The sequence below is a fragment of the Labeo rohita genome, chromosome 20 (genome assembly GCF_022985175.1).
Source record: "Labeo rohita strain BAU-BD-2019 chromosome 20, IGBB_LRoh.1.0, whole genome shotgun sequence".
NCBI classification, from domain to species: Eukaryota; Metazoa; Chordata; class Actinopteri; order Cypriniformes; family Cyprinidae; genus Labeo; species Labeo rohita.
Window position 1 is genome coordinate 26,433,958 of NC_066888.1, and position 26,110 is coordinate 26,460,067.

A 26,110-nucleotide genomic window follows, 5' to 3' on the forward strand; every position below is an offset into this window, starting at 1 on the left:
GCTCATTCTGTATGTGGAAATCACAGGAAAGAGACTTTACGTTGTTGCCTGGCATCTCTTTTTCCTTTCATTTTCCTAAATTTGTGTTACATGCTTTAATCATCTGTGTAATGAAAAACAAATTGGTTTGGCACAGCTCAGGGCTGTACACTAACATTTGCTTAGGAGCGCTCGTGCCCTCAGGGCCACAGTCGGATTTCCTTTTTTTTTTTTAAAGACTGCAATGCTAATGTGTGACAATACAACATATGCACAAGCAAACACTGAAAACTAGTAGTACTTCAACAATTTAGAAACCAAGTACAAAAGAAAGTCCTGAAATGGTTGCAAACATTTGGCCGCTTTAAAAAAGCAGCAAAATGCAGTGTAATTTGAATGTAAGGTGTTTACATTTTGATAGTATTATATGTTAGCAAATTTTGGCCAGATGTCACTGAATGCATTTTCACATTCGCACACAGCAATTTCCACACACAAATACCTGCGCCGTAGAGCCCTGCGGCGTGTGTAATGTGCAGAGGTCTGTAGTGCCAAAGGCAGATCAGCGCTGTGTAAAAAATGATGACATTGGTAGCAACACTCCAGAGGTGTTTGCACGCATTTCCTGCTGTGGCCTGAAATATGAGGCCTTTACCTCATTTTTTGTTATTAAGAATTCACCACCAGAGGCTAGAAAATATCCTCTTGGAGTCAGAACGATTGTTCATTAATTATACGGACGTGCGTGGACTTTCTTGCCATCCAGTTGCATCACACGTAGAAAACATTCCCATAAAACGGCTCCAAATTAAACCGTTAGAGTAGTTTAGCAGTACTCAGTTCCTCCCGGCCACAGCCATTGTGTGTAATTTACTGTGTTAATGACGTGAATATCTTACACGGTCTGTTTTGTAGAATTAGGCTTTAAAAATAAAGTGGAGAATGTCGTTCTTTTAAAGCTGTGGTGATTGCATGTCATTACTCAGCAGTAATTTATCTGCATAATTGGTGTAGACGCAGAGGCCGCGCGGAGCGGATCTGCTGTCGGGGTAGTAACAGCTGGTCAGGAGACCTGGTGTACTGGTGGCTTTCATTTCCAGGCCAGTGTTAAGTTGTCAGCTTTTAGTTGGAACCGTGCCAGTGAAAGTCAATGAAGACGCCTCTAATCAGAGGAGGAAAACACGGCCGCTCTGGAAAATAAGGCCATGAAATCAACTTGGCAACCATGCTAGACGTGGTATTAATGATGTTGAGTTCTGAAAAGAACTTTGAGAAGTGATTATTAATTATTAATCTGTATGTATGTATTTTTGTGTGTGTGTGTGTGTGTGTGTGTGTGTGTGTGTGTGTGTGTGTGTGAGAGAGAAATATAAGTGTACATATATTTAGTTAATTTAGAATGTAATATATAAATAGATAATATTATTATTAAATATTATTCACATTTTAAATAATTGTTTTCTGTCTAGCTATCTATCTTTACATATATATATATATATATATATATATATATATATATGAATAAGATAGATAAGATAAATATTAAGATTTAATACATTTATTTATTAGTAAATATTTTATTTAAAATGGCTATATATGGTGTGTGTGTGTGTATGTATATATGTATATATATATATATACACACACATTTTTTATTTATATACATTTACTTGTATTTATATAATTCAGAAGCTGATGTAGAAATATATATTAAATAGTATTAAATATGATAAATATTAGTAATTTATTAGTAAATATTGTTCAAATTTTAAATAACTATTTTCTGTTTTAATACATTTATATCAATATATTTTATATTATATTTTACATTTAAAAAAAAATTTCAATCAATTTAATTCTGAAGTAAATATAGATATATATCTCATATTATTAAATAAGATAAATATTACTACTTTATTAGTAAGGATACTTTTTTTAATTTTAATCTATTTATAGATATAATAATCTATTTATATATATATATATATATATATATATATATATATATATATATATATATATATATATATATATATATATGTATTTATATATATATATATATATATTTATATATACAAAATTTGAAAGAACTGTTTTATAATTCTATATATTGTTAATTGTAAATTATGTCTGTGTTGCAAAGCTGAATTTTTAGCATCTGAAGAAACTTTTTTGATTATTATCAATGCTGAAAACAGTTATTCTACTTAATGTATTTGTAGAAACCATGTTTTCTTCAGGATTCTTTAAATAGATAATTAGAAAATTCAAAACAAGATCATTCTTGCTGAATAAAAGTGTTCATTTCTTTTCCAAAAAAATCGTACCCTAAACCTTTGAACTATAGTGTATATTTATATATTAATATTTGTATGTATATTTATTTATATATATATAAATCAACTGAAATTCTCACCAGTAATTTCAAAACCCTGAATCCAATCAAGTCCGATCATAGTTCCCACTGAATATGTTGTTTAATTCTAAAACATGTCAAACTGCGTGAATTATGCTGTTTAAAATGTCCAGTTTTGACTGGTTGAAGGTTTTCAGAGCAACACAAAATGTATGTACATACAGCTCATGATTGTTGAGTCATCTCTCTCTCTTTGCTCTTTCTCTCGCAGTGGGATCGGCAGAAACTGGCCATGGGCGTCAGGAGGAAGCAGTATTCTCGCCGAATACGGGACGCTGCATTTGGAGTTCATGCACCTCAGTGCGCTTTCCGGGAGACCAGTTTTTGCCGAGAAGGTGAGCAGCACTTCAAGCGTTACGCCTCTGCAGTACATTAAACACCACACTGAACTAAACGTGAACTCGGAGCGGTCGTGAACAGTTAGAAGAGCCGTCCACAGTGACCCAGGATGACCTCTGCTCGTAACTGTTATATTGATGCTCGTTTCGCTGCAGTTCTCAGATCTGATTCTCTCCGAATGAATCCGCTGACCTGACCTGCAATATAGACACAGACAAATGACACTATTACAAGCACTGAATGAGGCTGTACAAACTGTGAAAGTGACCTAGTCTGTAGATTTATGAGTCCCGTCCCCTGTAGGAAGATGTCGGTCGCATCAAAAAGGCTGTTTACTGCATTTTCAATTGGATGAGCTTAACTATGGCTTAATAATTTGACAGGATGATATAAGCGATGCGTGCTCTGCCGTTGCAGGTAATGAACATCAGAAAAGTGCTGAATCGACTGGACAAACCGCAAGGATTGTACCCGAATTACCTGAACCCTAACAGTGGACAGTGGGGCCAGCGTAAGTCCAAAAACACACACATACATACTGAAGGACTTCAAAAGCGTTCATTGAAATGTAATGTTCTCAAGAGGTTTTCCCAGAAACATCATGATGAAAATGAGTGTCTTTATCCATAAGTTGTCCAGCAAAATGCTTTGTCTGAGTGGAATTGATTTACAAGTGTGTCTCATATTTGTACACAAAACACTCTTGTGGTGACCCTCAAAGGCAGATTCAAAGAGAATATTTGTAGTGGATAAACAGAGCTAAACTTTAGGAGGAGATGCGTGTTTTTGGTGATCATTTATTTATAAATTTATTTATAAGACACACACTCAATCTGACCGTTGTGACCATGAGGACACATTTTCTCTTTAGGGCCGATAAATTAAAGGAATAGTTCATTTTATATACTGTATATGAATTCAGTTGCAAAAACAGTTTTTAATAATTTTCAAAAATCATGTTTTTTCATTGTGCATTCCAAAATAATCTCAATCAAAGACCAGTTGGGTTATTTTCATTAAGTAAAAATAAGAAAAAATTACGGATAACTAATACAATAAAACACAATACAAACATAACGTAATAAAAAAACATATTTTTTGAAACTTTTATAAAATGGAGTTATCTGTTATTGTAAATAAATATTATATATGTGTATATATAATAACATTATTTATAATGTGTATTAATAATTATATGTGTATATTTATGTTGTTGTTATTATTATTATTATTATTATTGTTATATAGGTGGTAGCTAGATTTCTGAATAAAAAATAAATACATAAATAAATAGAAACCTTATTTTTATTATAGCCTTATATTTTGGGTTTTTTTTATTTATATGTATTTATGTAGATTTATTTTATATTTACAATTTATATTAGCTGATTCTCTTGTTGCTTTGAGTTAATTTTAATTTTAATAAGTTAATTTTTAAGAAAAATGATTTTATTTTTTATAATATGATATTGTTATTTTTAAATTATTTATATTTAATATTATTTATTTTATTATATTTATACTTTTATATGATAGTCTGATATACTTTTATGATATACTTTTTATAGCTAATAGTCTCTCATAGTTTTGATTATTGCCATTAAGTCAGTAAAATATACAATATACAGTATATTAATTAAATATACGCCAATTTAATATATAATACATTATTTATTAGTATATTTTATATACACTGCTGTTCAAACGTTTGGGATCAGTAAGGTTTTTTTTATGTTTTTAAAGAAGTTTCTTTTAAATTTAATTTAATTTAAATTTTAAATTTTTTTTCTCTTTTTTTTTAATAGAAATTAATGCTTTTATTCAGCAAGAATGTGTTAAATTAATAAAAAGTGATTTATATTGATAGAAAATGTTTAGATTTTGGATAAATGCTGTTCTTTTTTTACTTTTTATTCGTCAAAAAATCCTGAAAAAAGTATCAAGTTCAACATCAGCAAATTAGAATGATTTCTGATCATGTGACACTTAAGATTGAATAATGGCTGATGAAAATTCAGCATTGCATCACAGGAATAAATTATATTTTAAGTTACATTAGACTTATAGAGACTTCTTCAAAAAAAATTTCAAGTCTTACTGATCCCAAATCTTTGAACGGCAGTGTATATTCTTTATATAATAAATAATTTATATGTAAATATATATAATTGTCTTTGTATTTTTACTTTATGTATACAAATAAAATGTAAAATAACCAACCTCGGTTTATATGTGATATACAATAGCAGCACGTAAATCTGGAGATAAAATCCCTGAGGACAAAGCAGAACATTGTTTTCTGAGCTACTTTTCTGAGTTTCTCAGCTTAAACTCTTCCAAAACGTTGAAACCATGAATCTCTCAAACTTTGGCAAAACCAGCGACAAGTTCTCCCTGTAGGAGCCTGGGAACTTTTGAGCATGACTTTGCTCGCCAGCAAACTGATAGAAACTTCCGTTCGGAATTGCCGATTACAGCCAGCTTTTGACATTTTTGGGTGTGATCTGGGGCAGACGGTCTGTGGGCATGCCATATGAGACTGAAGCTAGACCGTTGGCAGCCCTAAAACTGTCGAGAAATGCCGACTTTCTCACCACATCTGTCCTCATTGTGCTTTCAGGGTTAATTATGCAACACAGTCAGAAATACGCACACTCTTTTCCTTACGTTTATACTCTAGATGACACACACATGTCAGTAGTTCGGGATGTTTTATGCTGGTCCCGCAGCAGTTAGCCGGCTTCCGTGCCGTCCTCGCTCCGAGGGATTTATGGGCGGCTTAGCGTTGAGAGCAACGCAGTCTTGACTTCATGGTCAGCGATGACGCAGGCGCTTGATGATGAAGAGCCGGAGGAGAACAAAGATACCGCTGCGTGTGTAGTTGGGATAACACAAACGCATGAATTCTGATGGAGCGGAGCGAAAAAAGAGAGAGGCTTTTGAGCTGTCAGAATGAAGCAATCCGAAAACCAGTTTTCTTTTTTGTGCATCGGAGCAAGTCCTTTTTTTTTCGCTTTGACAAAAGTCGTTTGTTTAGACGATCGTAAACAAAAATGATCTGAGATGGCAGCAGGCCGGGGGGAAGATGGGATGATAACGTACAGCTGCACTTAAAAATAGCTGTCAGTCTTTTTGCTTCGCACAAGTAGCCCAGAACAGTCCTGAAGGGCTTTCCATATGGGTCAGTTGTCATGTTTGCATTTGAGCAGCTAATAGCTGAAGGGTTGACCTTAATGAAACAACAGCATGAATCAACCATCTTATATATTCCACAATCCACCCTCCTTTTAAACTTCCTCTCTTTTATCTTCGTACATCAAACTTAGTTTTGCATTGTCAGAAGTTCTCAGTGTTTCAAAGCAGTTTCTTTGCAGTTTAGTGTCATATGTGTGACTTGACAGAAGTTTCAAAAGCTAGTAATTGGTCTTATATGGTTACATCCTAACAAAGTAATCACATAATACACTGCCATTCAAAAGTTTGGGATCAGTAAGATTTTAAATGTTTTTTAAAGAAGTTTTTTATGCTAATCAAGGCTGCATTTATTTGATTAAAAATACAGAAATATTATTGCTATATAATATGGTAGTTTTCTATTTTAATATGCTTTAAAATGTAATTTCTGTGGAGCAAAGCTGAATTTTCAGCATCTTTACTCCACTATTAGAATGATTTCTGAAGAATCACATGACACTGAAGACTGGAGTAGAGTATATTAAAATAGAAAACTGTTATTTTAAATTGTAATAATATTATACAATATAATTTTTTTCTATTTTTTTTGATCAAATAAATGCAGCCTTGATGAGCAGAAGAGACTCGTTTGAAAAGCATTAAAAATCTTACTCATCTCAAAGTTTTGAACAGCTATATCTATGTATATAATAATAATAATAATAATAATAATAATAATAATATTATTATTATTATTATAATTATTATTATTATTATTATTATATAGCTGGTTAATTGAAATGTAATTAATAACAATTGCTAAAATATGTAAATTATTAAAATTAAAATTCATTAAATAGATTGTATGTTAAATGTTTTCTTTTTAACTATATAAATATTATTATTATTATTATTATTATTATTATTATTATTATTGTATAGTTGGTTCATTAAAATATTAATTAACAAAATGTGTAAATTATGAAAATAAAAGAAAAATTATTAAATAGATTTGATGTAATTTTAAAGTTTCTTTTTTAAAATATAATTGTTGTTGTTGTTATTATTATTGTTGTTGTTGTTGTTATTATTATTATTATTATTATTATTGTATAGTTGGTTCATTAAAATATTAATTAACAAAATGTGTAAATTATGAAAATAAAAGAAAAATTATTAAATAGATTTGATGTAATTTTAAAGTTTCTTTTTTAAAATATAATTGTTGTTGTTGTTGTTGTTGTTGTTGTTGTTGTTGTTGTTATTATTATTATTATTATTATTATTGTTATTATTATTGTTATTATTATTATTATTATTATTATTATTACATAGCTGGTTCATTGAAATGTAATTAATTAAATTGCTAAAATGAGTAAATTATTAAAATAAAAAAAAAATCATTAAATAGTTTGTATGTAAAATTTAAGTTTCTTTTTTAAAATATATAAATGTTGTTGTTATTATTATTATTATTATTATTATTATTATTATTATTATTATTATTATTATTTAACTGGTTTACTGAAATGTAACTAACAAAATGTTTAAAGTTATTAAATTATTAAAATAAAAAATTAAAATAGAAAATTAAAATGAAAATAGATTGTCAAATTAAAATGTTTATTTTATAAATATTTATTTATTTATTTATTTATTTATTTACTTACTTGTTTGTTAATTTATTATTTGTGTGTGTGTGTGTACTTGTTTTTGCTACATTGTGGGGACCAAATGTCCCCACAAGGATAGTAAAACCTGAAATTTTTGACATTGTGGGGACTGGCTTGAGGTCCCCATGGGTACAAAAGCTTGTAAATCATACAGAATGAGTTTTTTTGAGAAAGTAAAAATGCAGAAAGTTTTCTGTAAGGGTTAGGTTTAGGGGTAGGGTTAGGGTAAGGGGATAGAAAATACAGTGTGGAGAGTATAAAAACCATTGCACCTATGGAGAGTCCCCACAAGGATAATAAACCAGACACGTGTGTGTGTGTGTGTGTGTGTGTGTGTGTGTCAAATTAAAAATACAAATAAAATCAGTGTCCAATGTTTTGACTGGACAAAACCATTTTAAACATCTTTCAAAATATTTAAGTATATTTAAGTATATTTGAGTAAATAAAAGCAGAAGTTAGGGGTGAACAATCCCTTTAAGAAATATTGCACTCAAAACTGGAAAAAAGGTAAAAAGTAACCACCCAAACATCATTCCTTTAATTTTTTTTTTTTTTTTTCCGAATACTTGTCAGTATTTGAATATTTGAACAGAATATTTGAGCTGATCTTTCCCAATATAAAAATCAGTCAGTGATTTATATTGCCAAGCTCCAGAATGGACCAAAAAAAGTCTTAGAAATGACTTTTTCACAAGCTTTCTGAAGCCATGCTGCTATGTTGTTGCATTGCAATTGTAGCCCTGCCCACAGTGAAATCTCACTGGTTCATAATCCCATTCCACATGTATATCAAACAGTAACCATATTCTGATTAGCTGTACTTTTGTCACTTGTTTTTCCCTCAGTAAGGACCTGCTGCACTGTGAATAAGTATTAAATGAAGGGCTATGATAGAGCATCAGACATGCATGAGGTCTGTTTCCGGGCTGCTCTGTGTGCTTCAGCGCTGTACAGAGAGGCTTCACATGTTCTCTGTGTCTGTTGGGTAATAAGCTCAGTTGGTCTTCAGGTTTTGCTCAGGTTGCTCCACAAGAGCTGACAGCAAAACTCCCGTTTCCTGCTGTCAAGCTTTTACCAACAGAAAAGCTCACAGATCCTTTGCAGAATGAACCCCTCTTACCACCAAACGTGGGAAAATGTGGAGTTTCCATGTGATGTGTGTGAACTCTTTTTACGACAGTGGGGAAAAGTCATCTTATGTGACTAAGAAACTAAATCAGGTAGCGCAGAGGTGCTCAAAGTCACAAAGTCTGGCCCGGAGGCAAATTCAGTCTGCCACGAATTTATCAATGACCTCCTGCTAAAGTCTTTTAAAGACTTTTTTTTTGTTTTGAGAATTCAATCGCTGCTTCTGTGTCTCCACTGCAAGAGAATGAAACTCTCACATTATAATAAATAAAGCACTGCAAGAAAGACTTCTCTGGTTAAAAAGTTAGGACACCCTTTTGAATTCCATGGTTTTCCGTATCAGGACATCATTAAAAAAATGGTCTTTGGCTGGTCTTAAAATTTTGAAAATAAAACCTCAGATGAACAACAAAACATGACAAATTGCACTGTCATTATTTACTGAACAAAATAAAAAGCCATATGTGACAAAGTTAGGACACCCTTACTGTTAACATTGGAATTAAGAGGGTAAATAACAGTCAAGCACTGCTAATCAAATACATTTGATTAACTGATCATCAGCAATTCTGAGCACCTCTATAAAAGCATAAGTTTTGGCAGTTTGCTGGTCTGGAGCCTTCAGGTGTGTGTTAACACAATGCCAAGGAGGTAAGACATCATCAATCATCTTAGAGAAGCAATTGTTGCTGCCATTAATCTGAGAAGAGTAATACGGCCATTTCCAAACAATTTGAAGTTTATTCACAAGTGGAAGACATTTAAAACAGACACCTCTCCTTCCAGGAGTGGACGTCCCAAAAAATTCACCCCAAGATCAGGCCGTGCAACGTTCAGAGAAATGGCAGACAACCCAAGAACTACACCTCAGACTCTACAGGCCTCAGTTAACACGTTAAATGATAAAGTTCATGACAATACCATTATAAAAATATGGGACAAAAATGGCATGTTTGGAAGGCTTGGCAGAAGAAAGCCTCTTCTATCTAAAAAAAAAAAAAAAAAAAAAAAAAACATTGCAGCACAGTTTAGGTCTGCAAAGTTGCATCTGAACTAAACACAAGTCTTCTAGAATAATGTCCTTTGAACAGACGAGACCGAAGTTGAGATGTTTCGCCATAAATCACAGCGCCAAGTTTGGTAAAAACCTAAAGAGCATATCAGCACAAACACCTCATACCAAAAGACAAGCATGCTGGAGAAGGGCTGATTAATTTTGGGCTTGTTTTGTAGCCACAGGACCTGGGCACCTCACAGTCATTGAGTTGGCCATGAACTCCTCTGTATATCGAAGTATTGTAGAGTCAAATGCGAGGGCATCTGTCCGACATCTAAAGTTGGGCCAAAATTGGGTCATGCAACAGGACAATGATCCCAAGCACACCAGCAAATCTACAACAGAATGGCTGAAAAGAAAATAATCAAGGTGTTGCAATAGCCCAGTCCAAGTCCAGAGCTCATCCTGACTCAAATGCTGTGGTGAGAGCTGTGCATAAGCAAATGCCCACAAATCTTAATAAGCTGGAGCAACGTTGAAAAGAAGAGTGGTCCAAATTCCTCCAGAACGATGTGAGAGACTGATAAAGTCACACAGAAAATTAATGCTTCAAGTTATTGCTGCTAAAAGTGGATCTACAAGCAGTTGACTCATAGGGTGTCCTAAGTTTGTCACACATGGCCTTTCCTTCTTGGCTGTATTTTTCTTATATAAATAATGACACTCTGTGATATGTCATATGATGATGTTTATCTGAGGATTAATTTTCCAAATTTTAAGACCTGCCAAGGACCAGATATTTTTTTATGATGTCCTGATACAGAAAACCATGAAATTCAATAGGGTGTCCTAACTTTTTCACATGACTGTATAGTACATCTTTTCTTTTTTTTCCCCAGTAAGGATACATTAAAGTGAAGAACTTTTACACTGTTACAAAAAAAAAATAAAATAAAAATAAAGTATTTCAAGTAAATGCTCTTTTAAATTTTGTATTAATCAAATAATCTGTGAATGTTAAAAAGCTCAACTATTTTCAGTGTTGATAGTAAAAAAAAAAAAAAAAATTAATAAAATATCAATATTATTAAAAAGCTCAACTATTTTCAGTATTTATGGTAAAAAGAATTTATTTTAATAAAAATATAAATGTATAATTAAATATAAAAATTTAATCTTTTGTTTATTTTTTTATTATTTTTATTATTATTATTATTATTATTATTATTATTATTATTATTAAAACATTTTATTTTATTTTATTTACCAATCAGAAAAATACATTTATTTTTGAAGGATCACAAGTCTGTGAAGTCTGAAGTAATGATGCCCAAATGATGCTCAGCTTTGCATCAGAGGAATAAATTGCATATTAAAAAAGAAAATAGTTATTTTAAATTGTCATAATATTTCACAATATTACTGTTTTTACTGTTTTTAATCTGTGAATGTTAAAAAGCTCAACTATTTTCAGTATTGATAGTAAAAAAAATACATATAATTTAATACAAATGTCAATATTATTAAAAGCTCAAATATTTTTAGTGTTTATGGTAAAAAGAAAGAAAAGAATAAGAAATAAAAATATAAATATACTATAAAATTATTTTATTTTATTTTATTTTATTTTCAATCAGGAATTTATTTCTGAGGGATCATGTGACACTGAAGTATGATGCCCAAAATTCAGCTTTAAATCACGGTAACACTTTATTTTATGGTTTCTTAACAAGTTGCTTATTAGCATGCATATTACTAGAATATTAGCCGTTTATTATTACTAAGTAAGCACATATTAATGCCTTATTCTGCATGACATTATTCTACATCCCTAATCCTACCCAATACCTAAACTTAACAACTACATTACTAACTATTAATAAGCAGCACTTTAGGAATTTATTGAGGGAAAAATCGTAGTTACTAGTGAATAAGTGTTCCCTATTCTAAAGTGTTACCTAAATTACATATTAAAAAAGAAAATCTGACTGACTTAAAACTTTTAAATGTACTTTTAATTGATAATCAGATTTATTCACAGAAGGTTTCCTAATTTTTAATAACTGTGAAGAAAAGCATCAGAATATGCAAATACTGTCATTGCTTCTTGGTTCTAAGTGACAGACCTTTTTCAGCATGTTCAGATGTGTGCGTTTCATTTAGTAGCCAAAAATTAAATAACAACTGATGCATCCACTTAGAATGAGATGTGCCATTATGGATTTTACACATGAATTATAGTGAAAGTTTCCTGAATATTAAATCTTGATATATTTGTGAATGTCTAAGACATTTTAAAGTTGAAACATTAACTGGCAGCGCTTTTGAAGTTGTAAGAATTATTAATGCATTTGTATGAAAGAAACAGTTCAGTTATTTATTTATTTATTTATTTATTTATTAACTTTGACTACATTGTTCTGGGAGATGAATAGGCTCTGAGCAGCACTTATGACTGGATATAAATACAGCCTGATGTAGCACATGTAGCTGTAATTGTTGGTTACTGCATGCTTTAAAACCATATGAAAGTCAAGGATCGCCTATTAGCAGGTTGTTTTATTCACTGGCCCCTGGTGCACATTTTGGCCCATGAGCTGCATAATTTGAGTATCCCAGAGGAAGATTAACAAAAATTTGCCTAATTCAGAAATTTAGCTGAGTGTTAACAGACAAAATGGGTACCATAAAAGCCCCTTTGACATTTGAAATGAGACTTCAAGCCAAAGCAAAACGCTTGTTTTTCCATTCTGTGCATTTTCTCTTAATAGTAGCGTTGTGGTGTATTTTTTTTTTACGCTTGTCTGCGCTGAGGCTTGATTTCTCTTGACATATGTATCACAAAAACAAGTGCTTAATGAGGTATAAATATTCATGAGCTTGATCATCAGACAGTCACACAACAGAGCTGCTTCTCAAGCCACAGATTCTCATCTCTCACACACAGTGGACCGGACAGCACGGAACGGACTGCCCTATTCACGCGCCACCTGGAAACACATGCATAAACATCTCATTTCTCCTTACACACACACACAGACCTGCCTGAAGGAATTCACCAGACATAAGCATAAATAGCACATAGTTATGATAGATATGAGATCTTAGTGGTTAAAGGTCTCGTAGGCCAAAAATAAAAGTAAAAGTTTACTGTAGTGTACTGGGTGGTTATTATGGCCACTAGGGTATTTTGTCTGTTGCTAGGGTGTATTTATTGGCCACTAAAATATTTTAGGTGTTGCTACGGTGTTCTAAATGGTTGTTAGGGTGTTCTTATTGGTTACTAGACTGTCTTAAGTGTTTTTTTTTATTAGGTTGTTTGTTTAGGGTGTTCTTATTGTCCACTAAGGTGACTTGTGTTACTAGGGTGTTTTAGGTGTTGCTACAGTGTTCTGAGTGGTTTTTAGGGTGTTCTTATTATCCACTAAGGTAACTTATGTGTTACTAGGGTGTTTTAGGTGTTGCTAGGGTGTTCTTATTGGCCACCAGGGTGACTTATGTGTTACTAGGGTGTTCTTATTGGCCACTAGGGTGTTTTAGGTGTTGCTACAGTCTTCTGAGTGGTTGTTAGGGTGTTCTTATTGGTTACTAGACTGTCTTAAGTGTTTTTTTATTAGGTTGTTTGTTTAGGGTGTTCTTATTGTCCACTAAGGTGACTTGTGTTACTAGGGTGTTTTAGGTGTTGCTACAGTGTTCTGAGTGGTTTTTAGGGTGTTCTTATTATCCACTAAGGTAACTTATGTGTTACTAGGGTGTTTTAGGTGTTGCTAGGGTGTTCTTATTGGCCACCAGGGTGACTTATGTGTTTCTAGGGTGTTCTTATTGGCCACCAGGGTGACTTATGTGTTTCTAGGGTGTTCTTATTGGCCACTAGGGTGTTTTAGGTGTTGCTACAGTGTTCTGAGTGGTTTTTAGGGTGTTCTTATTGTCCACTAAGGTGACATATGTGTTACTAGGGTGTTCTTATGTGTTACTAGGGTGTTCTTATTGGCCACTAGGGTGTTTTAGGTGTTGCTACGGTGTTCTTATTGGCCACTAGGGTGACTTATTTGTTACTAGGGTGTTCTTATTGGCCACTAGGGTGTTTTAGGTGTTGCTACAGTGTTCTGAGTGGTTTTTAGGGTGTTCTTATTGTCCACTAAGGTGACATATGTGTTACTAGGGTGTTCTTATGTGTTACTAGGGTGTTCTTATTGGCCACTAGGGTGTTTTAGGTGTTGCTACGGTGTTCTTATTGGCCACTAGGGTGACTTATTTGTTACTAGGGTGTTCTTATTGGCCACTAGGGTGTTTTAGGTGTTGCTACAGTGTTCTGAGTGGTTTTTAGGGTGTTCTTATTGTCCACTAAAGTGACTTATGTGTTACTAGGGTGTTTTAGGTGTTGCTACGGTGTTCTGAGTGGTTTTTAGAGTGTTCCCATTGTTCACTAAGGTGATTTATGTGTTACTAGGGTGTTTTAGGTGTTGCTAGGGTGTTCCTATTGGCCACTAGGGTGACTTATGTGGTACTAGGGTGTTTTAGGTGTTGCTAGGGTATTCTTATTGGCCACTAGGGTGTTTTAGGTGTTGCTATGGTGTTCTGAGTGGTTTTTAGGGTGGTGTTCTTGTCCACTAAGGTGTCTTATGTGTTACTAGGGTGTTTTAGGTGTTGCTAGGGTGACTTATGTGTTAGTAGGGTGTTTTAGGTGTTGCTAGAATGTTTTTATTGGTCACTAGGGTGTTTTAGGTGTTGCTATGGTGTTCTGAGTGGTTTTTAGGGTGTTCTTCTTGTCCACTAAGGTGTCTTATGTGTTACTAGGGTGTTTTAGGTGTTGCTAGGGTGTTTTTATTGACCACTAGGGTGACTTAGGTGTTGCTACAGTGTTCTAGTTGGTTGCTAGGGTGTTTCTGTTGGCCATTACAGTGTTTTAGGTGTTGCTATGGTGTTCTAAATGGTTGTTAGGGTGTTCTTATTGGTTACTAGACTGTCTTATGTGTTACTAGGGTGTTTTAGGTGTTGCTAAAGTGTTTTAGTTGGTTGATAGGGTGTTCCTATTGGCCATTAGGGTGTTTTAGGTGTTGCTACAGTGTTCTAGTTGGTTGCTAGGGTGTTCTTATTGGCTACTAGACTGTCTTATGTGTTACTAGGGTGTTTTAGGTGTTGCAGCAGTGTTCTAGTTGGTTGCTATGGTGTTCTTATTGGTTACTAGACTGTCGTATGTGCTACTAGGGTATTTTTAAGGTGTTGCTACAGTGTTTTTATTGGCCACTAGGGTGTTTTAGGTATTGCTAGGGTGTTTTAGGTGGTACCTAGGGTGTTCTAAGTGCTTGCTACTGTATACTCAGTGGTCACTAGGATGTTTTCAGTGGTTGTTAGGGTGTTTTAGGTGGTTGCCAGGGTGTTTTTATTGGTTATTAAGATGTTAATAAGGTGGTTGCTAGGGTCATCTCTTTTAATATGCCTTTATGTACCTTCTTAATATCATCTTAAGCAATGTAATGGCATTAAGCAATCTGCTATGATTACTACTGCTACTCTTTGACATGTATTGTGAAGCACTCCGTTGACTCTATTTTGACATAATTCCACATATTTGTTTCTGTACTCTTAAAAAAAAAAAAAAAAAAAAAAAAAAAAAAACCTTAAACGAGAGTGCTTCTCTGCATCTCTCGTACTGCATAAAAGTTTGTGTGTGTGCATGTTTATGCTTCATTTTGTGTTATTCTGTTCAAAACAGTCCAACAGTAGACCATTGCGCTGGCACATGAATGTAGGAAGAGATTTCTCACTCACTCTGCTGTTTTTGCTGTGTTGCAGATCACGTCTCGGTTGGAGGCTTGGGGGACAGTTTCTACGAGTACCTGCTGAAGGCCTGGCTCATGTCAGACAAAACTGACGAGGAGGGAAAGAAGCTTTACTACGATGCCCTGCAGGTAAAGTCCTATGTTACAGAGACAAAAAAAAAAAAAAAAAAAGCCCAGAGAAATGTTACACTCTACTGGCCATTTGATCAAATGGCCAGACGGCTGCTGACTAGACAACAGCATCCTTGACATGCTTGTTTTTGGAGGATGCCTACTAGGTAAAGTGACTTGTGTCAGCAAAATAACGAGGATATAGAGTACTTCAGTGTCCAATAGGAACTCAGTACCAACACAGTCATGGTTTGAGTCGATATCAGGGTTGAGAGAAATTCAGAATATGACAGTTGGGTCCCTTCCAATTTGATTTGGCCACATCCCACAGGATGTTGAATTGGAATGACAGGAAGTGGAATTTACTGATTTGCAGTTCATACAAAGATAAGATATATATGTGACCCTGGACCACAAAACCAGTCTTAAGTAGCATGGGTATATTTTTAGCAATAGCCAAAAATACATTGTATGGGTCAAAATGATCAATTTTTCTTTTATGCCAAAAATCATTAGAATATTAAGTACAGATCATGTTCCATGAAGATATTTTGTAAAATGTCTACTGTAAATATATAAAAATTATATTTTTGATTAGAAATGTGCGTTGCTAAGAACTTCATTTGGACAACTTTAAAGGCGATTTCCTCAATATTTAGATTTTTTTGGAGCCTCAGATTCCAGATTTAATAGAAGGCTTATTTATTCACCTTTCAGATGACATAAATCTCAATTTCAGAACATTCCCCTTATGACTGGTCCAGATCACAGATTAGTCCAATAAAACATAAATGCATAATTAATTTGGACTAATTATGCCTCTTAATTTCCTGCATTGTAGAATACGTTTTTAGGTTATTTTGTTTCACACATTATTTTCAGACAACTAATATAAATGTAGAAATAAGTAAAGTTTGGTTCTGTTTTAAAGAGTAAAGTAGTACATTCTTAAATTAATTGTTCCTCCATAAAATAAAAGTTATTTTATTAAATATAATGCAAAAAATATGGACCACAAAACCAGTCATAAGCGTCAGTTTTTTTTAAATTGAGATTTATACATCATAATAAATAGGCTTTGCATAAATAAGTTTTCCATTGATGTATGGTTTAAGATATGACAATATTTGGCCGAAATATGACTATTTGAACATCTTAAATCTGAGGGTGCAAAAAAATCTAAATAATTAGAAAAACATCCTTAAAGTTGTCCAAATGACATTCTTATCGATGCATATTGCTAATCAAAAATTAAGTTTTAATATATTTACGGTTTACAAAATATCTTCATGGAACTTGATCTTTACTTAATATTCTTAAGATTTTTATTATAAAAGAAAATCAATAATTTTGACCCATGCTTTGCATTGTTGGCTATTGCTACAAATATACCCGCGCTACTTTAGACTGGTTTTGTGCTCCAGGGTCACATATAATTAATTATATAGCTTATATATATATATATATATATATATATATATATATATATATATATATATATAGTTGTCATTTTAAACATTCATTAATGTGTGTGCATAGATGTTATCTTTAATAATGTTTCTGGAAATACTCCCTTTGTTGTTTATAGGAAATGAAATGAAAAAAAATGTGCTGTGTGTGAAATGTGCTGTTTAAAACTGTAGGGTTCATTATTTTTTATTTATACACCCTTACATTTAAATTTGCAACTCTCTCCCCTGTTTGCCAATTCAAATTCAGTTCTCAAGGTTTTTTGTTTTCTCTCCACAGCATGGTTCTCAATATGACATCGTACTACAGACTGAATTTTTAACCTCATTTATCATTCACAAATTCAGTTTAACATCTAGTCAGACTAAAGTTTATTCACTAGAATAACAGCAGTGGTTCTATAGATTTGTATGTTTTGGGCCCTCAAGTTTCAGTGTGAATATTGAAAGTGTTTGCATTGCAAATTTTAGTTTGCTGTTCAAGCTTGAGCTGGAAATATGTCCTCTGTAGGTTTTAAGGTTGTGAATTCCTCTTCATAGCATCCGTCTGTAGAAAAGCAAAGTTTGTGTGTGCGAATGTGTGTTTGTGTGTGTGTTTGTGTGTGTGTAAGCTGCCACCAGCGTTGTTCTGCTGGAGTCGTCCGTGAGAGCTTTGGAAAGCTGCTGCAGACTGATTGTTACAGACCACAAACTCAATCCTCACTTTCATTAGAGAAGACCATCTCAACCTGCCTAAGATAATGCTGTCCCTCTGGCCGTCTGTCTGGGTGCCTCCCTGGAGTGACTCGGACACACACCACCCACACACACACACACACACACAAGCTTTGGACTCCAGGCCAATCATCCTGGAAAAGAAAAGTGCGTTATGTCGGTCACCTTCAGAAACGGCTTACAGCACGGCCGTTCTGTCCACCATTTTACCCAGGCGTTCATTACCGCTACAGAAAGCTTTTTATCAGGTCTTTAACTCTATCTGTACAGCCTGATTTCACCTAATTTATCTCACTAACCATGGATAGGCCGCTCAATCATCTCCTTTCATCCACACCTCTCGGCTGTTGCATTCGATTATTTGCACCGTTGGGAAAAATAAGGACATTACGGCAATGACTGTTAACGTTAACTTTAAAGGTGATTTTTCTCAATATCTAGATTTTTTTTTTTCGGACCCTCAGATTCCAGATTTTGTTTTTTAGTTGTATCTTGGCCAAACACCGTTCTATCCTAACAAACCAGACATCAATGGTAAGCTTATTTAGTCAGATGATGTATAAATCTCAGTTTAAAAAAAACTGATCCTTATGACTGGTTTTGTGATCCAGGGTCACAAATGATTCTTAACAGCACTTATTTTAATCTTTTTTTTTTTTTTTTTTTTTTTTTTTTTTTTTTGCTATACAAATTTATTATATAAAGTTGGTAAATAATATGCTTCTTTTTATCCAAAATATTTGAGGTAACCCTGGACATTTTTAGTCTTAAAAAATAATAATAATAATAATAATTAAAAACATTTTTACTCATTTTTAAGGTTGTAAGGCTTTAAGGCTTAGATTTGACAAACCCACCTTACAGTAGTGATTTATTTTTCTCTGTTCTGTGGAGTAGTTACTATACTTCAGTAGCTGTGGTCTGCTTTGGTTTCATGTATCACTCCACACTCGTTTTCTTTTGGGTAATACAATAATCTGAACTCAAATCAATATTTTTATGTCCATTGATGTATTAATTTGCCACCGTAGTAATACACAGGATAATGAACTGTCATGATCACAGCAAACCCTTCAGAGCGATACAAGATCCAGAATCGAACGCTTGATGTATGTACACAATGTAGTTACACATAAAAAGCCTATGCTGCTGCTACTTACCATCATTACTACTAGGGGTGTGGAATATTGGCAAAAAATGTCTGTAAAATTTTATTTATTTTCCTTATTTACCTTTTTGCTAGTAGGGAAACCGCCAGTAGGTAGCAGTAATTCATTGTCTTAATGTGTGATTCATTGAATCATTCATTTAAACGATTCATTCAAATTGGCTGATATGTTTAAAAAGGAAGTCTTTATGAAAAGATTATTGAATCATTGGTTCAAAAACAGATTCATTAAGGAATGAATGAGATGTAGATATGTTCTGCTTCAGCTTTGTTTGTGGAAATACAAGAAAAAACAGGCAATATTGTGTCTTAAATGTATCTCACTCAATATCAACTGCTTTTTTTTGAACTGTTGTATAAAATTAATATCACATTTGTGATTGCACTCACATTAATGTTCAGGAAAATAGTACTTTTGTGTGATAATAACTATCATATCTTATGATTATACTCTACCAAAAAATTTTGACTGGTAGTGTATAATCATAAGGTATGATAGTTATTATCATATATGCCGATATGCTGTTCAAGAAACACAGAATTCTTTGATGAATAGAAAGATCCAAAGATCAGCATTTATCAGAAATAAAAAGCTTTTTTAACATCAGACTGTACCATTCAAAAGGAGTAATTATAATTTGTTTTTAGGAAAGAAATTATAGAAATTAATATTTTTATTTAGCAAGGATGCTTTAAATGATCAAAAGTGATAATAAAAACATTTATAATGTTACAAAAATTTCTTTTTCAGTAAATTCTGTTCTTTTGAGCTTTCTATTCATCAAAGAAACCTGAAAAATTCCTTTGAGCAGCAAATGAGAATACTAGATAAGGATCATGTGACTGGAGTAATGATGGCTAAAAATTCAGCTTTGAAATCACAGGACTAAATTACATTTTAAAATATATTCAAATAGAAAACAGTTTTTTTTTAATAGTAAAAATATTTCAAATTTTTACTGTTTTTGCTGTGCTCTGGATCAAATAAATGCATGCTTGTTGAGCAGAAGAGACTTCTTTAAAGAAACATAATCTTACTGTTCAAAAACTTTTGACTAGTAGTGTAAACAAAAAACCTAAAACCCATACAAGGATATTTTTTTTGCCCTCATAATTTAAATTATAATGGCATTTTAACTGCATTCTAAAAAGCTTTTGAACTCTAAAAATGAGTTTCTTGCAATGCTCGATTGTGTCAGCTTGCATATCCATAAAACAACATTTATGATGTTATCGCTGTACATTTTTGTATTCAAGATGAAAAAATGTTATGCTAGCGCTGTTACTGCTTTTAGTTTCTCCACAACACTGGTGCTATATTTATGATGAAACGAAAGAACAAAGAGTGTGATGTAAGAAAAAAGTGCATCAGGCGCTTTACTTATTTCCTTACTTTCCTGTGGTACCATGGTGATGAACGTTTCCAGTTTTCCATTCAAATGCACAAAGGCTTTTTCCAGACAGATACGAATCTCATTTCCCATGTGTGTGACGCTTCTGTAAATACACAGCGCTGGCACACAGCTGTGACCCTGATCCCTGCTATGATCTAACTTACATCAGGCCTTGAACTGTTCGAATGACGCTTTTGAGAGAATGAAATCACTCTGAAGCCTTGAGTATCTCCCTTGGTGTTAGGCAAACAAAACAAATGCTAACAAGGACAAAGTTCCTTTTAACCCACACAGTATGAATAACCACAGAGAGAGGACAATGACATTAAAAACCATTTAAAGTGATCTCTTGTTTTCCTTTTCTGTTCTGTGTGCAGGCGATTGAGAAGAATTTGATCCGTAAGTCAAGCGGAGGGTTGACGTACATCGCTGAATGGAAAGGCGGACTCCTGGAGCACAAGATGGGTCACCTGACCTGCTTTGCCGGTGGTATGATCGCTCTAGGGGCGGACGGAGCCCCTGATGATAAGACGGGTCACCAGATGGAACTGGCGGCCGAGATCGCCCGCACATGTCACGAGTCTTACAGCCGAACAAGTGAGTGGGAGAACTGCTTTGAAAATGTTGGAACAAAAATGTTAAACAGTTTCAGCAAAAATGTATTTATTAATTAATTTATTTATTTTCTAGTTATGGTTAGAAATTACAATGCAGTCGCAGCCTCTCTGAAATAAGACGTAATGTTTTGTGTTAAGAAAATAGAGCCCACTTACCCACCAGTTCAGATACGTGTGTGTGTGTGTGTAAAATGTTGAAGGGAAAAAAAGTTAAGCATTTCCAGCAAAATAAATAAATAATAATTGTTAATTTAATTGTTTTTCCCCATGTGTGTTAATACATTTTCTAGTTATGGTTAGAAAATTACAGTGCAATTACAGGCTATCTGAAATAAGAAATAATGTCTTGTGTAAAGAAAATAGAGCCCTCATGCCCATCAATTCAGATACAGATATATGTATATGTGTGTGTGTGTGTGTGTGTGTGTAAAATGTTGGGGGAAAAATAGTTAAATATTTCCAGCAAAAAAAAAAAAAAAAATTAAATTAAATTAAATTATTATTTAATTTTATTTTATTTTTAATTGTTTTTTTTTTCCCCCATGTGTGTTAATACCTTTTCTAGTAATTTAGTTATGGTTAGAGAAAATTACAGTGCAATTGCAAGCTCCCTAAAATGAGAGATAATATTTGTGTAAAGAAAATTGAGATTTTTGTATTGTTTTTATTTCCTATTTTTATATTTTTATCCACTTGCCCACCAATTTAGATGTACACATTAACGTATTTATTTTTTAAATATTGTTGTTGTTATTATTGTTATTAATAACAATAATAAGTATTATTATTATTATTATTATTGTTGTTGTTGTTGTTGTTGTTGTTGTTAATAATAATAATAATATTAATAATAATAATAATGAGAATAATATTAATTAATTAATTATATTATTATTATTATTATTATTATTATATTATTATTGTTGTTGTTATTTATTATTATTATTATTATTGTAAAGTCTTTAAATTATAAATTATTTACTGATTTACTGAATTACTGAATTATTTACTGATTTACTGATTTTTTTTTTTTAATGCAAATTGCTGTGTAACAGTAATGAGAATGACATTGAGAATAACGAGAATTACAGGAATCAAATGCACTTAAAGGTAAACCATGAAAATAATGCAGATATATCAAGATGCATTACAGTAATGAAAATGAGATGTGCATTTATTTATTTATTTATTTATTTGCTAATTTATTTATTCAGTTGTTTACTTATTTTTATTTATGTTTTTATGCAAAAACTTAAGTGATTTATTATGAGGAGGCAATACCACAATTAAATTCAAACTTATTTACTTCTACAAATATTAAAGTAATGTTTTTTTTGTGGAAAATTGTAATGTGAAACAAAATAATGTATTTAAATAATTAAATAATTTAATTATAGTTTTGTATGCTGTTTTTGCAGAACATTTTTGTTTGTCCAACATGCCTTCAGAGTATGTAATAGATTTTCCCACATCTGTGCTGTGATTTGTTACTTGACTAGTCAAGTAGTTTGTTTTGCTGACTATGCAGTGCCGGTATGATATAACACAGATCCTAGTGAGAATTTTAAAGTGCTCACCCATAAGTCTGTCAAAAACCAATGTAGAGATTCCCTAAATCCATTGCTGTTAACCCTGAACACAACACAGAAACTCAAATCCCTTGTTAAACACACACATACACGATCATCACTGGCCTGTTCATAATGCTTAGGTATTTTTAGCGACTGCAGATTATCAAAGGTCCAGATTATACCACAGCCCCTAATCCACATCCAAATAATTGTTCTCAGGAACATTGTAATCCCATAATCCCTTGTCAACATGAATGTTTGAGTGATGAATTTGACACCATGTGTGTTTCAGGTATGAAGCTGGGTCCCGAGGCCTTCCGCTTTGACGGCGGCGTAGAAGCCGTCGCCACACGGCAAAACGAGAAGTACTTCATCCTTAGGCCGGAGGTCATCGAGACGTACATGTACATGTGGAGGTTCACCCACGACCCCAAATACAGGCAATGGGGCTGGGAGGCAGTACAGGTGAGAACTCGTGTCGTGTGGATTTGACACATCGCTTTTTGCGCAACGCCACCAGTGTGTGACTGGTAAACACGTCGCCACATTAGGCCTGGGATGTAGGCCAGACTGTGAGTCACAGCGAGGCTTTATCCATGCCCTCAGACGCTCCCTGCACTTCAGCACAGCGGGATTAGAGACAATGGAGACCGCCAAGATCTCACAGCCTTGTAATTGTATCATAATGACTTCAGATTGCCATTGTGATGTCTATCCCTTCAGGCGATACATCACATCTCATCCTCCTTCGCTCTCCCTCTGCCATCTAGTCCTCTTACAGAAAAATGTGCTGGCTCAACACGCAATGAATGAAAGACTTGATTCTTTGCTCTAAAAAAATGACTTTGTCAAATCTTCAGTATCAGGGGTCATGAACTGCCTTTATTATTTTGTACAGTTCTCTGAGGTCCACTTGTAATGTTATCACGATTTTTACATTAAAAAAATCTAGGGCTGCCCTTGACTAAAGATTTTTCTGGTCAACTAGTGGTTGTTCATTTTGCACGTTTATTAATAAACCATATAAATCATAATAATGAGACTTCAGTTGCTTACATAGCCTAGTAAACACTCAAGCGCTTGCAAAAAGCTTGCCATACCACACCGGCAAATATAATAATTATGAATGTAGGCAAGTACACAGGGCTTTCATTATTTTATTATCATATTCGTTGTTATCGTGAGTGTGCACAAATGAACGTAGAGTCTGAAAAACCATTTTTGAGGTCAATTAATGATAGGTGAGCGTTTGGATGTCCTGCCTTATGTACTATTGTACCGCATAGATCAGCCGCTTCCTGTAGATTTTTTTTTTTTTTTCTGCGACTGAGCAAATAATACAATTTTGGTCGACTATTAGGGGCAGCCCCACAAAAAACATCATTTTCTGTCCTGTTTTTAACCCCCTCAGCAGAACACTCTGTTTGAATAGGCATGGCGGATTGTAGACTCAACAGTAAAAGCCCACTGCTATGATTCCTCACAGATGGACGCCACTGTGATTTTGGTTTAAAATTCATAAATATCTCAATACATATCAAACAATCTGTAAGAAGAGACAAAGCACTCACAATTTTTTTGAAACATCACTGTCGGATCTAAAAAGGTCGGCACATCATTGTCTTTTAGTTTCAGTCTTTTTGGAAGTCCTGTGTCGAATTGTCGCCCGGTTACTAACGTAACCTTGGTTCCTCGTAACCTTGAGTTAAGGGAACAAGTGTTGCGTCACTGACGTTATAGGTAATTGTAAACAAATTCATGGTAAAATAAAATGAACAAAAGAGTTCTTACTGACACGGTCTGGATCTTCATTAAAAAAAAATTTAATCCACTTTTTCCTAACATTTGGATCAGAATGAAGGCAATGCAAAAACTGTTTTTTCAACAACTTGGCGCTGCAGAGCGTCCTTTTGTTTTCAGAACCATCTTTATCGTTTGGTTTCTGAATAGACCTGCACGTTCGCCTCCCTGGCAAACACTATGCGCGAATTGGTGGGCGGGGCTAAACAGGCAGTGATGTCAATCTTCTTCTGCATCATAGAGTAGAACATTCCAAAACAATTCCAAACCTTCGTTCATTTTCGGAACACAAATTAAAATATTTTTGATGTAATCCAAGAACTTTCTGTCCCTGCATAGACAGCAACGCAACTGACACGTTTAAGGCCCAGAAAGGTAGTATAGACTTCATTAAATTAGTCCATGTGGCGTCATTAGTTCAACCGTAATGTTATGAAGCTATGACAATACTTTTTGGCACTTTTTTTTGTCATTGTCAAAATCCTTTTATGGACAAATTGGCACTGCAGAGCGTACTGTTGTTTTCAGAGCCATCTTTATTGTTTGGTTTCTGCGTAGACCTAAGCATTCGCCTCTCTGGTAAACACTATGCGCGAATGGGTGGGCAGGGCTAAACAGGCAGTGATGTCAATCTTCTTCTGCGGAGGCGGTGCTTATCTACCTGTTACATCATAGAGTAGAACATTCCAAAAGCTGTCGTTTTGGCAGACTGCCTTCAATATAAGCTGTTTTTAGACTAACGACAGAGTTTTGACTTCCGAAACCTACAGGAAGTGTTTATAGTACAATGACCGCTCATATGTCAAAATTTTGGTTTCTCAGTTTCTCCTTTAAAATGTCCCTTTTTGCACTCTTCACAGCACCACAACACAGATAATTTTGATTATAATGTCACTTTTCACAAATAGCGCACAAATTTATTTTATATTTGCCACGTTCATGCTTCAAACTGTCATTAATTACTCACCCTAATGTCGTCCAAACCTGTAAGACCTTTGTTCATCTTCAAAACACAAATTAAGATATTTTCAATGAGATTCGAGAGCTTTTTGACTCCGCATAGACAGCAAAGCAACTCACACGTTTAGTCCACGTGACTAGTTCAACCGTAATTTTATGCAGCTAGGACAATACTTTCTGTCTGCAAAGAAAACTGTTTTCTGTTTCAGTCTTTTTATATGGAATTGTGGGTTGGGGGTCTCTTGACTTGGCCCAGTAAGCACCTTTGCGTCAGAGTCCTGTCTCTGAAAATGAAAAGTAAATGACACTTGCTAGAAATGTGTAAAACTATTACATTGACACTGACAGGTACATTTGTATCTTTGTATATCAGGCTCTGGAGAAGTACTGCAGGGTGGATGGGGGTTACAGCGGAGTGAGAGACGTCTACGCTAACACTCCCAACCACGATGACGTGCAGCAGAGCTTCTACATGGCTGAAACACTCAAGTGAGTACAGAGCACACAAACATACACAGCTGTTGGAGAAAGAAAGAAAATGAGACTGACTTGTGATTCTGCAATTACTGACTGAATGAGAGGAAAGTTCTTCAGTTAGAATGCATGAATTGAGCCAATTCTCTGTCAGAGCGAGAATCGTCACTGTCAAGGTGATTGAGACACAAGACTGTGACGACGCAAACTCATTCACAGACATCCTTATCCTTATTAAAGACAGATAAATGAAAGGAGTGAATTAAAAAGAGTCAGTTACTTCGTCAGAGCACAAAATTAACAGTTGCAGGCTTAGCGAGGTCATTGTGCTCTTCAGTAT

General features: G+C 33.8%; 1 protein-coding gene across 1 annotated transcript in view; it reads left to right on the top strand.

Moving 5' to 3' along the window:
- man1a1 (mannosidase, alpha, class 1A, member 1) overlaps window positions 1-26,110 on the top strand; it is a 150,116-nt gene that overhangs the window by 115,252 nt on the left and 8,754 nt on the right. Inside the window, exons 6-11 of the mRNA XM_051138664.1 lie at window positions 2,607-2,730; window positions 3,152-3,245; window positions 15,506-15,621; window positions 20,726-20,945; window positions 22,829-23,001; window positions 25,670-25,785. Of these exons, the coding sequence (XP_050994621.1) occupies window positions 2,607-2,730; window positions 3,152-3,245; window positions 15,506-15,621; window positions 20,726-20,945; window positions 22,829-23,001; window positions 25,670-25,785 (843 nt within the window). The remainder of the gene's footprint in view (window positions 1-2,606; window positions 2,731-3,151; window positions 3,246-15,505; window positions 15,622-20,725; window positions 20,946-22,828; window positions 23,002-25,669; window positions 25,786-26,110) is intronic.